At 30.4% G+C, this 14,053-nt stretch overlaps 1 protein-coding gene across 3 annotated transcripts in view; it reads right to left on the bottom strand.

The window, feature by feature from the left end:
* The window catches only part of CSMD3 (CUB and Sushi multiple domains 3), a 929,671-nt gene that overhangs the window by 578,002 nt on the left and 337,616 nt on the right, over positions 1 to 14,053 (bottom strand). Inside the window, exon 7 of one of the 3 annotated variants that reach the window (XM_054590412.1) lies at positions 8,332 to 8,643. The exons of the other annotated variants lie outside the window; for them this stretch is intronic. Coding sequence (XP_054446387.1) covers positions 8,332 to 8,643 — 312 coding nt within the window. The remainder of the gene's footprint in view (positions 1 to 8,331; positions 8,644 to 14,053) is intronic. 3 annotated transcript variants of the gene reach the window in all.

A 14,053-nucleotide genomic window follows, 5' to 3' on the forward strand; every position in this document is an offset into this window, starting at 1 on the left:
TTTCCTTAAACATGATTTATTCTCCAAAGTGTAAATAATTAGAAATAAAAATATATTTACTGTTATGAGTGACATAGCATTGACAATTTTACAAATGTGATAAAAGGTGGTAATAGAATATAAAATGAAGATGATAGTCAATAAATAATTATGTATTTAAATAATAAGTTGATACATTTCAGGACATGGATTTGTAAATTGCTACAAATATCAATATTGAACATAATTTTCCATAAAAATATAATTGCAAAAAAGTCATGAAAACTATAAAAAAAGAAAAAATGATAAAATATTGCTAAAGCATGCAATAGTCAATTTGTAAATATGTAGTTAATATGTATTTCCTTACGCAGTGTTGAAGTTCCCACACAAAAATTAATAATTAATTTAATAAATTAGAGCATCTTATAAGAATCATATGAAACCAGATAATTTTTAAAGTTATAAATTATCCATTCAGGTATTTCTTATGCTGAACATGCATGAAAATCTATATATCTGTCAGTCTCATAGAGAAGGACTAGGGAATTTAATCAAGCAAGCAAATGCAGTTTCACCATTTATATAAAATAAAATGCTTAACTATTCAATTATAAAATATTTTGACTTGGCAATCAATTGTTGCATCCTTCTATTTTACTCTGTTTTGTGTCCAGCTATCAGTTAGCCTTTCAGAGATTTGAAACACTGTAAATAAAGAGAAATTCAAACATTTTTTTTCTGTTATTTGATAGCAATTTTTCAAGGTATAGAACTTAAGATAAAAATTAAAAGTAATAAATTAGTTAAAATTTGACTTGGAAATGTTTTCAACATTTATTCACATATCCACTTATCTTTTAGTAAAATCATATCTAACATAATCAGCTCTGCCTTCAGGATTGAGAGAATTAAATACTGTCATTAAAGTCAATCAAGAACATTCTTCCGCCCTAAGATATCCCTTTCACTCATGAAGTCCCTACCATTCAATTCATTCTTACAGAACTAAAGTTTAGCTTTAATATAACATCTATGGAAGTTTGTCAGTACTGTGATTATTCTAGTAGAGAACAAGTTCTCATGGATCCTGGACAGGGAGCAGGTACTGACAGGTATTGCTCTTTGCATGTTAATCATCCTCAGTTATGTCCTTGTTATCTAGTGTATCAGCATAGCCTGTAATGTTATAAACGCAGAAGTTCAGATTCCACCCCAATCCCATCAAGTCACAATCTGCCTTTGGGCAAGACTACCAGGTCATTTTGTTCACATTGAAGTTTGAGAGGAGCACAGTCTAAGACATAGACTCCAAGTCCCTGTCAACTCTTCATTTCACCTCTGACTACCTGACCAATTTGTCTGCCTACCTCTATTTACTTGCCATTTATTATTTGATTTCTTGCTGAAATGACTTGTTCTAACAAGTTACATGAGAAGATATCGCTTCCCTGCTAAAGCCTTCGTATCTCCTTTAAAGCAAAATAAAGCTCTTCACCCAGGCCTCAGAGCCTATCTGTGTGGTCTGATTCCACTAGTTTCTCACTTCGCCACCACTGTTCTCCTTGTCCACTGAGCTCCAGGCACACTCAGCTTTCATTTTCTCAAGCAAAGTCTTTTCCAGCTAGTTTTCTCTGACTGATATGCTTTCCACTCTAGTTCTAGCATGGCTGTCTTCTTCCTGTTATTTAGGTCTCAGTTAAAATTTTCACTCCTCAAAGAGGCTTTTCCTGACCATCCAATCTAAGGTAGTCACCCATATACTACATAACCTGTATTAATTTTTGGCACAAATCTTGTTTCTATCAGGTAGTTCTCTGTTTATTTGCTTATAGTCCATTTCTCCTCACATAAATATAAACTCAATCATGCAAGGTCTACTTAATATTGTTCAATGTTTTGTAGTCAAGAATTGGAAGAAAGTCTGGCATGTAAATACACAAAAAACGCTGAAGAAATAAAAAATAAGGAAGGAAAGGAAAGGAAGAAAGGGGGAGAAGGAGAAAAATGAAATAAAGGAAAGAAAAATAAGGATGGAAAGAGAGAAAAAGGAAGGAAGGGAGGGAGGGAGGGAGGGAGGGAGGGAGGGATGAGGGAGAGAGGGAAAGAGAAGGAAAGGAAGATATATAGGTCTTAAAGAAAATAGCTCTTGTCTTGGACACTACCTGAAACACAAGCTAGAGTTAGGTCATCAAACTGAATATTTTTGGAATTTAAAGCAAATATGTTGGGCCCTGGGAGAAATATGCATGTGATGGAGTTTCTCTTTACTGGGATCAGAAGAGTGTCAATCTCCAACCTTCTTAGTGGTAGTATGGGCCACCTCTATGCTTATTTTAACATTGGCACTGTGTTAAATAGATAACCATAATGATGTCCCTGTCAACTCAAGCGCCAAGAGAAAATATATGATAATAAATATAGTAATTAATATATGATATTCCTGAATAGATTCATAGACACTTAGGATTAGGAAGTACAGTAACAATCGTATTATTGTGACACTCTTTGATATTTAAATGTTTTCTAAATACCCAATTTTACCATCAAGCTATGCTTTAATATCTTATTAGTGATTGAGGGATTTACTATATTTGGACCAAACTCAATATGAGAAGAGTCTACTTTATAGTAAACTATTTGTACCTTCAGTGGTTCCATATGCTAAGTTCTACAACAATGAACAAGTTTGATTTCTCTTACATATAACAAATATCACACAGTTGAAGACAGCTATAACTCATCCTTACTTCCATATCATAGTCATTCTGTAGCAATGGGTTTCTTAGAATTGACCAATAAATTCTCTCTGTGGTTTTATCTCTGTTACTTTTCATTTTAAAATAAAGACCATATCTTATACTTCTTTTGGATTCATCACATGTTTAGCATGAAGATACTATGTTCAATAAAACCCTCAAACTTGATAGAAATACATCAGTATCCATTAAGTAATCATTGATAAATGATCTTCCACATTGCGATATTTCTTATGAAGGTTTAAAAAAGAAGATGCTTTGGATTTACAAAATAATACTTTATGAAAATAATAGAATTTTTCAACACAGTATTAGTTTCTTGCAAACTATTAAAATATTAAACTGTATTTTACATGTAGCCAAATATCCTACTAGTGAAAGGCATACAGTAGATACCCCAAAACTGTTATTTTCACACAATAGATTTATTTTCATATTACAGTCCAGCTTTTTTAGCAAAGTTATAAAATTTCACTTCTGAAATACACTGGAAATGCAGTATAGACATGTGTCTGATAGTCTGCTGTCTTCCCCTTTTTATTGAGCAATGTAAATGTTCATAGGAGCTTACTCAAAAATAGTGCTTATGACAAAAATGAAAAAAAACAAACAAACCCTGATTTTGTTTGGTTTAAAAATCACTGACCTAAAATGAATGGTTTTATGCTGAATTAACCATTCTTACCTGAAAATATTAAAAACTTCTATTTACAACTGATTAAAATAGGTTTCCTTCCAAGCTGCTGTTGCTGGTGGGGGAGGGTGCTGCACGTCACATTCAATTTCAGTTAAATATAATTTCATGTTACTTCATAAGTCAGACTGAAACCCTGCCTTCCCCTATTGATAGGACTGCTAGATATTAAACATAGCATGGGAGAACTGGCCACACTGTGTGAAAACAAACAGCAGCAATGGCTACAAAGGCTCATATATAACACGTATTGAACTCCACAGATGTTACAGTCATCTAGTTCAGTTTCTACTACAAAGAATAATTTTAAAAAGAGTTTATATATATGCTTTTCCAGAGAATAGGTCCACATTTTGTACTTGAAAACAGAAGCTACCAAGACTGCGCATAAACAGCTGACAGAACTCGTCCACGCATAAAAAAAAAAAAATAGAAATGTCATTCTAGTACAATATACAAGATAAACAATGTTAAAATAAATTTTGTGGAGTAAAACACACATTCATGATTACTTTTGAGATGGTATGATTATAAACTTCTCGAGAAAGAAAACCCAATTGTGCTTATCATCGGTAGCCTTAATTTAACCTAATACAAGGTTTGCATACATTTGATCCTGTGTATTTTCATAAGGCTCTGCCAGATCATAATATTCTTTATAAAATAATGGTGTTAGGTTGGGTGATCTGAAAGACTGTATCTAATTCTAAGATATATAACTTTAGTAAAATAGGGCACTTATAATTTTTAAATCATATTACATAGTACTGCTATTTTAAGAAAACTTTGAGTTCAAGTATTGATATCTTACAGCTATAACATTGAACTAATAGATTTAGGAATTACTGAGAAAGGTATTTTATGTTAATATTAATAAGTAATTTCAGAAGATATAGTTCAGGCAACAAACTTCTGATAAAATGTTAAATATCACTAGATATTATGTTATCTAAATTTAAACAGATGGATAGTTTATAAACTAAAAACAGTTTTTTGTTTGTTTATATGAATATAAATGTTTCTTTAAGCACAGTAGAACACTTCCTTTATTTACTTTGATATGGACTCATCATATTTCTATTCAGCACTAGTATCTACTCAAAGCATTTTGTACACATTTTAGTGATAGAAACACAATTTCCTAGTTTAACACTTTATTCACCTTCCAAGAATTAGTTTAAATATCATCTGTGCAGGCTTCCTTTATTTTTACATTTAGAGGTAATCAGTTGTTCTACTTTACTTCAATAATATTTGAAAAATATTGCTATGACAGTGTTTCTCAAAATAAATTTGTAACCATTCTCTTTTAAACATTACATAGACTCCTGGGTGCCCTGGCCTGCATTGCTCCTTTTTATACCCCTAACTACCCAGTACAATGTCATGCTCACAGCAAATTAAATGTAGTTAGTAAATAATAAGAAATAAAAACAATTAGTATTTGTTGAACACAAGTCAGCATCTGGCTATATTTTTTCACACAACAGTCTATGAGGCAGGTATTCTCAGTTACTAAGAACTTGCAGCTTTGAGAGTTAAAGGTTTTGCTGAAGATCATGTAGCTAAGAAGGGGCAGAGTGTAGTCTCAGCTGAGGTTCTGATCTCAAAACTATAAACATGGATGGTGGGCACTCTGGTTTTAACATTCAACTGGAAGACACTTTCTAAACTTTTGACACTTCCACCCAATTACACATCTTTAATACTCATAATAATCCCAATGTCATATGTGCTATGATATTATTTTGCAGATACAGAAATTGACTTCCAATAATTTGGGTGGTTCGCACAGGATCTCACTCATAGTATGCAGCAATGTGGACTAAAATTGAGTCAATAAAAATTGAATTCTCATTCTGAGGACTATTGGGTTTTCACTTTAGTGAAAGCAGGAAACCGTGGTGTAGTGTTAATACACAGTTTAAAGAGATCTAAACCGATATTATTTATTAGTATCTTAATTCTTTTTTGCCTCTTTTTATTTCAATGTCAAAAGACTAAAGAGTGAAAATTAAAAATGGCATTCTTTTACTGAGAATGAGTAGAAAGCAAAAAAAAAAAAAATTTAGGAAGATAAGTTAAATTGATTTAGTGCTGTTTTAACTCTAGTATAATAAGAAAATCAGTTGCAGTACCATAGAGAGAATTGGAAAATATTATTAATAAATATTCTAAGATTTTTTCAGATGAATAATTGAGCATCTGTTATTTATAATCAAATAACTAGTTATAGTGATTAAGATTTAATATAACATAAATGAATATGGAGATTCTGAGTCCACACTCACAAGCATGTGCAAAAACTATGTAGAATTAGTGTTCAGGTTTTCTTTGTGTTCACAGTGACATTGATGGAAACTATCAGTGATTTGCCTGAAGTTATTAATAATAAATTAGAAATTAGTGATGATTAAAAACACCATAAAATAAAAGTTCAACTGCAGTGTGAATAGCAAAAAGAGATGAAAAATACTAAATTATCACACAAGGCATAACAGTATGGGCTCTTAGACATCAAAGGCACTGATGCTACTCTACTCTCTTGTCACACATAATAATTGATTTCAGTAAAATAACACCCATTTTATTACACTGATATTTATTCATATGAAATTCATTAACTATAGAGTTCCTGTGTTTAATTTAAACTTCCTTTGACTTCAAAAATGCATAAGAGCTATAGGCAAGGCATTTATATCTGGTTTGAAGTGCTAATAAAAACAATATATTATTGTGGCTTCATGAAAATGTTGTTGCCTTTAACAGGGATAAAAAACACTGGTGTTTTTATAACTGCAAAAAGATGAAACAGTTATCTTTAATTCTGAAATATGTAGATATTTAATTATATTAAAGTTTAATTTTATGTCTTTAAATAATTGAAGTGAATGCTCTGGCTAATGAAATTGTAAATAATTATTCATTAATTTAGCAAATATTATCTAATTATGTCTGTGTGTCAGAAGCTGTGTTAAGCCCTGGGAATGCAACATGAACAAGACCCATCTACTCCTTACCTCAAAGAACTTTAAATGTACAGGGCAAATCAAGGGCTGCTGATTACAAAAGCAAGGAGAGCCCAATATACAACAGTGAGTAATACCAGGAAAACCTAAACTTCATGGAGGTGATCATTTAAGCTAGAACTTGGAAAAGAAACTAGAATGATCTTGCAAGAAAGAAGGAATAGATTATGAAAGTAGCTTAAGGTAGAAAAGAACATGGTGAGTTTGACAAACTAAAAAACAAATCTGTTCAGCAGAGAGAGAGAGAGACAGAGAGACAAAGAGAGACTGTGAGAGTCACATGAGATGAATTTGGAGATATGGACAACAGCCAGATCATGAAGCTTCCTGTGGGCTATCACCAAATCTAGATTTTATCCATAAGACTGTTGGGAAACCACTGGAAGCTTTAACGCAGTGGAGTGATATGATTAACCTTTCATGTTTTAAAGGTAATCCTAACTACACTGTGGAGAATATAATAGGAGAAAAAGAATTTTTTTCTCTAAAATATCTAGTAAAAATGGGGAATTAATTTTGTATTATGTTTACTGATTATTTAAAATGTCTATTGAGTGACCCATGCCTGCATACCCTGTAACATCTTTAGTACTGTGATTAGCCATGGGCTTCAGAAAATCTTCCTTGTATCACCAAGATGGGTTTCTCTATGACTGCCACTCTATATCAGTCTCTTAAAGGAGGACATCATATATTATTTATTTTTATTTCCCATAGATCAGAACATGAAACTCAGTAGGAATTTCAGGCATGTTGGTGAGGCTGACATTATTTATAATAACAACACTGCTTTGATGTCAGCCAATTGCAATTTAGAAAATTGGCTCTAGTGTGTGGTGAGCACTGAATATTTTTTTCATTACTTATTGCACGTTCTGTATAAACCATGCCTAATCACGCTACATAAACCATAACCATTTCAGAAGAGATAGGATAATGAGTTGGAAACAGAGTTGTAGTAGACATATTATATTTAAAGTATGTTCAAGTAATTAATATTTCCATTGATGCATATATAGATAGAAATGAAATCCATTTATTTTTTGACACTACATTGATTTTTTTCCTAGACTGCTAAATGAAACTTGCTACCAAGAAACAGAAAAAATATGCTTTCTACCTTCCCTAATTTTCCAAAAGGTAGGCAAGCTAATATTAATTGACTAGAAAATTACTAATATATAATTTGGCTTTATGGTATTTTTGTCTAAAATTTACATTAGGAGGTTAAGTAATATTTAACTTTATAGGCATAAACTCAATGAATCGCTGTTACTTCTTCAAAATGAGAATCTGTTCTCAGTACAGTCACATTGGTCAGGGAATAGGTAATTTAGAAATAGGAGAGTAAGCTATGCAAAACAACCACCAGACATAATGTTTCCATTTTTCCCAAATGAATTATCTATTTTCTCAATCATTAATTAGCATTTATTTATATAACATAAATATCTCATGCAAACACTGAACACTACTACACAGGATAAATCAGCAATATATAAATATGTGCTCTTATTAACAGAAACTAGCTATTTTATTTTCATGTTATCTCAACTTCATAATTGGTAAGAAATAAGCAATAGGCTTTTAGTACTTGTTTTTACTACTCTTTCCATGCAGTATTTTCTCTCTGCTTTTACCCCCACCCCTTTTGACATTCCTATTGCACTTTGATTAGTCATTTATTTTAATTTCTGTGCCTTCATATTATTCAAGTTTTGGCAGTCTATCTCTATTTTTCAGCTACTAACTTGAACTCTTTCATTATCTTCCTACATCTTACCTTTCAGTTCATAGTCTAATTAGAATCATTACCAAAATATAGCTTTGGCTGTAACTAAATGGGCACAAGTAAAATAACATCCAATACCTCTATGAGTAACAACTGCAAGCTCTTTAGTTCTTTCTATCTGTTCAGCATTTCTTGGTCTTCTCCTTGTACTCTGTGTATCTGCTGGATGAGGAGGGAGCCCGTCCACGGACGTGTTGGGGTCCAGACCTGCATTTCTGAGATTCGTAACTTGCACTCGCTGTTCCTCGGAAAGTCTATGGATGGTGACAGCTGTAACACTGGATACAGTAACATCTGCGGATGTGCTAGCAACAGCAATAGCACCAGTGGTAGTCCTGTTATGCTCCTCTAACTCACCAGTGGAGGTAGTGTGGGTCAATGTAGAAGAACCTGTGGGACACAGTAGCACTAGATGCTAACTTTTTCTTTTAAATTGTGTTTATTTTTTTCTGATAAATTTAATAAGTTATATTCCCTTCTATTACCTTAAGGATAATCAACATTAAGAGGCATAACACAAACACACCACTAAGATTTGAAGCAAGCAGGTCTGATGGTTTGTTTGTATCAATCAACCTATGCATAGATATCACACAGAAATACATCACATTTTAACTATAAGACAGCAGGGGGGAAAGATAAAATAGTAAACCCTTTATGTGTCCCCAGATCAGTCTTCTTTGCTATTTATTTACAGGTGAATTTTGGCAACAAATGGCAAGCAAGTGAAAAGCTTTGATAGAATGAGTAACTATGTAACCACACTTTTCCCAAAAGAATGCTTTGAATAGTCTGTGCCATCTTTCTTCATAATTTCTGGGGAAAATATCAAAATAATCTATTTGAAGACAAGCAAATGAAGAAAGAAGAATTTAAAATCAGAGCCAGAATGAAAACAAAATGATTTTTTAAAATGAAATTTTGAAGTATCTGCTCTATGTAAACATTTATCTTATTTGCCAGAAAGCAGCCAGCATGATGAAATAATGTCATGAGCTATAAAAACTTTAGAACATAGTGAGTTCTTTGGAATTTGGGTAATATTTTTCTCTATTTTAAAGTAAAATTTGAGGTTAACCAATATCAAAGAAATCATTTTATTTAGAAATATTTGGAAATTAACTATATTACCTTGGAATATTTAATATAAAACTTATTTTTAAATGGTTCATAATTTCTAAATATCTCATAAGCATTTTACAATATATATCTCCTCATTTTTAACTTTATTATTAAAGATATACTATAATATAAAATACATTTTAAAGATGCCAAATTAGGTTCTGCGTTTTTTTTTTTCTGTTTGCTTAAACTTTTTAAAAGATTGTCCTGGACAATAAATAATTATTACATAATGAAAAAAATCCTTATAATAGAAGCATGAAATGGAATGAAGATATATTTCAAAGACTCCTGAGAGCTAATATGCTTTACAATAAAATGATTAAATTTTGGAGGTTTAGCTACTAATGACAAATAACAGTCAGGTCTGGTTAGATACCTTCTGAATGTTTTTTAAAGCCAACGAGTGGCATATGCTTTCCTAGGTGAGCCTTCTCAATAAACTGCCGTTAAACCTTCTGTCCACTATAATTAGAATTTTAGACAGAAATACATAGAGATATTTTAACCACTCCACAAAAAGAAAAGAGCTAAATCACCTAATCTGTTTTGATCATGCTGATTTTTTATCTTCTTGTAGGCAGGTGCTTACTACTCAAATAACACTGACCTCTGTTTTAAACTCAAAAAGGAAGTCAAATGTGCAAAGTATTCTGTGAAGATGAGAATCTAATCAATTCACGTAATTTATGCAAATTGGCCAGTATTCCGTACTAAACTAATATTTGGTAAAAGTGCTTTTTTTAAATCACAGAATTTAGAAATAACTATGCTTACACCACTAACATACAGTAATCAGACTTCTGGGATGCCCACGTACTTACTCAGTACTATGAAAGCAATGACCTTATCCATGTAATTCTCTTGAAGAATTGACCTACACTTTCCATTTGTGAAAGAAATTATTAAATTGCAATGAAAAACTAATACTTTAAAATTTTTCATAACTTTATTATAATTTCCATGCTTTTAGGTGTAGTTTTAAAAAGGAAGCCATTTACCTATAAATATGTTGTCATATGTAATCTAAAAGAATGAAACAAATGAAATCTGTACCATCGCACATTTCAGTGTCTTTGCCTTTAACAAGGTAAATGAATAGCAACTATAGTCCATTAATGAGGTCATTGCAACTAAATTCAAATGATATTTTATATTTAGGTCAATGATTCTGTGGTATTTTGAGGGAATGTGTCTAGATTCCCTCTATAACTAATCTTTAAGACCTACAGACCAATTCCAATCTCATTTTCTTAAAGACACCAGGGATAAATTCAGTTCCCGACCAAATCTGAGAGTTGAAACTGATCTTTGGTAGCATTTAGACCTAGGATTTGCTAGCAAGCCCAATCTTAAAGTCTTCAGTAACAGAGCTCTATTTCTGGCTAAGAGTGGTGGTGATTAAGTACCATTTTATTAACCAGAGTACATAACAGGATGTACTGTGGAAATAAAGCATTGAAAACCTCATTTCTTTAATAACCATCATCTAACCAGATATATACTGTGCTTTAACCAGATCTTTTATTAACCAGTTCTTATGCTTTACTTATGTTTTTTTTGTTCACATTCTTTCTTCCCCATACTAGGAGGCAAGCTCCCCGAAGGTTAAGATGTTTGTATATTCTATTCACTGCTAAATCTCTAGCATCTAGTATGCTGCCTGATACATAGTAGATGCTTAAGAAATAGTTCTCAGAAGAAATAATACATTAATGAATTCATTCAATAATAATGCTACAATAATATCAACAGTAATAATGGAGATCAATTTCACAAATAAAATATGATTATAATTTTAATATGGCCTAGTTGTATTTCAAACAATATAATGAATCAAGGGTAATTGCAAAGAAGGAAAAAAAAATTTTGTTTTTAACTTTCAAAAACATCACTTTGAAAAAGTGTGGAATCTGTAGATAAGTAATAAGAGTAACTTTAAGAGTTGTTGTCATCATTCCCCAAACATGAAAGCTTACAGTGTTAGTGTAAAATAGGTTTACTTAGAATGTTCTAATTTCAATAGAGTAAAAAGTAGTTATATATTATGAGGTCAGGAATAGAAGTGCATATAATTTTGTTTAGATATGTTTGATATATATAGTGGAACTATAAATGAATAACACTAGTTTCCTTTATTAAAAAAATCATCCTTATCATATAGACATACTATATAAGATATAACCTTTTAAGTTAAAATATAGACCAGTTCAGAATACTGATTTGGGTATCACTTTAAATAGGCAGTGGGTGAAAGAGGTTTTTAAACTGTCAAAAATGTACCACTTAACAACTGAAAAACACTCAACATTTTCACATACATAATTGTTTTATAAGGTAATTATAATTGTTGTAAAGATTTAGAATTAACTATAGCAACATTCCAATGGTAGATATGTAATATAGTTTATGCAAAATTAAAACATATATTTTTTTTCTTCAAAATTTTTAGGTAGGCTACAGAATTACGTAAACATTATATTTAATAGCATGGTGTTCAATGCTTATAAAACATACAAAAAATTGAGGAAAATAGTGTACATTCAGAAAGTCCATTCTTCATTTGAAATAAAATCATGTATATAAGATGTAGTCTATCACAGTTAGATTATTCTTTCATTAAGTTGCTTGAGATATTATAAACTATATGTTTACAATATAAACACATATCTAAAATGTTTATTAATATCCTTTAACAACACATTTTCCAATATAAGAAAAATAAATGAAATGGTTTACATATATAAGCATGCTTCTAGAAATCATAACTACATGTCATCTTTGGAATTATGATAACAGAAAATGACATACGTAATGTGTAAACTGGCAAATTTGTTGAATAGTAATATTTACAATATTAAATTTAGGTTTTTTTATGAATTAAAATTACTTTTTTGAAGACTTTTTACTTCAGCAACGTATCAGCAAGAGACTAAGCATAATTCATGAAAAGTCATTTATAAATGTGTCATTTAGAAAGTATACAAAATGGTTATAACTGATTTTGAATTTCTTTTTCATTAATTTTAGCATTGTATATATATTCAAAATATGCTACTTTGTTTTGTAATTATTCTCTAACTCATGTATACATGCATATGTACACATATATATGTAAGTGAAAGATAACTGCATATTCTAAAAAGTAGTTTTTAGGTATTTATGTTTGGCATGTTATTTCTATAAAATCATATACTCTGTTCCATTAATTATGTAGTTCAAATAAAACATGAATGAAAGCTTAATTAACAAAATAATTCTAAATGAATAATTTTATGGTATTATGAATTTTAAAAAAGAAAATGCAAAACATTGAACATGAAAACATTCAAAAAGTATGCAAAAATATCAAAATAAAATCTAAATACAACAAATCTATTTGAGCCATAATTTAAATATCCTATAAAATTTAGCATATGTAATTTAAGTTGTACATTGTATTTATTTTATTTACTAGTACATGAAACTTCTAGGAACATGTCAGTAAGTGAAGTCTCTTGAAAATTTATTGAAACTTGAAGAGATAAGTTAAAACAAAGCCACTGCTTTTTTATATGTTATAATTTTCGGAAATAAGATTGTAGTTGGCAAATTGAGTTTTTTGCATTTTAAACTGTATTAATTATAGTACCCCCAAACCTATATAGATTAGTATTTTATTGCATAAATTAGTGAAGTGTATGTAGTATTAAACTTATGAAGAAATGGGTAAGTTGAAATAGAAAGTAGACCTTAAGGTATAAAATATAAATGATCTACTTTTGATTAATTTTTACCTAATAGGAAATTCTCTAAGTAGGAGAATTTTAAGTGAACAAATCCTGAAAAAAATTGTTATTTAATTTTAGAGAATAAGTCTATATTTATCTTTTAAAGTTTTGATTTTAAACTGAAATGCTGAATTGATGTTGAAACTGCATATGATTATAATCTTAAAATATCTAATTAAATGAGAATAAAATACTCTTGGTTATAAGATAAATGTGCCTCTAAGAAAGAAAACATTGGCCAATTTTGTAGGGCACAGCCATGAAAAAACACTGTCAGCTGCTTACAGATTTATGAGATGCTAAACTGTGAAAAAAAGTTGATCTTCATAAAGTAGAAAAAGATAAAACAAAACAATACTAAACAAAATCAGTAACACAAGTAAAAGATTTTCTATGAATATGAATTAAATAAAAAAGGTATGTACTAATTTAAATACACAACTGAGAGAAAGATAAATTATCTTTCTGAATTGACTGAGGTATCAATACATATTTTTGTTTCTATTTGGTACACTTTTCAATTTGAATTTCTAAGTAAATAGAAACCAATATTAAGTTTTGCAAATATATTTGTTATTCTTTCAAGTGGAAGTGATCTTAGTGATTTAATATAAAAAGTAAATGAATATTTACAATCTAAGCTGAAACCAATAATAGCAAGATTTTATGATGTACTTACTAAATCCACACCTACTATGACTAAACAAATGATTATAGAAAATACTCAACATACAATGGCCTACAGACAGTTTATTAAAAAAAATGGTGTTGGGAAAAATCAGATAAGTGGAGAAAAATGAAACTAAACCACTTTCTTACACCACACAAGAATAAATTCAAAATGGATTAAAGACTTACATGTTAGACCCCAAACCATAGAAAATCATAGAAATCATAAAAATCATAGA

Source organism: Pteronotus mesoamericanus, unplaced genomic scaffold (genome assembly GCF_021234165.1).
Source record: "Pteronotus mesoamericanus isolate MK-2021 breed Mesoamerican mustached bat unplaced genomic scaffold, CSHL_Meso_final scaffold_174, whole genome shotgun sequence".
Lineage (NCBI taxonomy): Eukaryota > Metazoa > Chordata > Mammalia > Chiroptera > Mormoopidae > Pteronotus > Pteronotus mesoamericanus.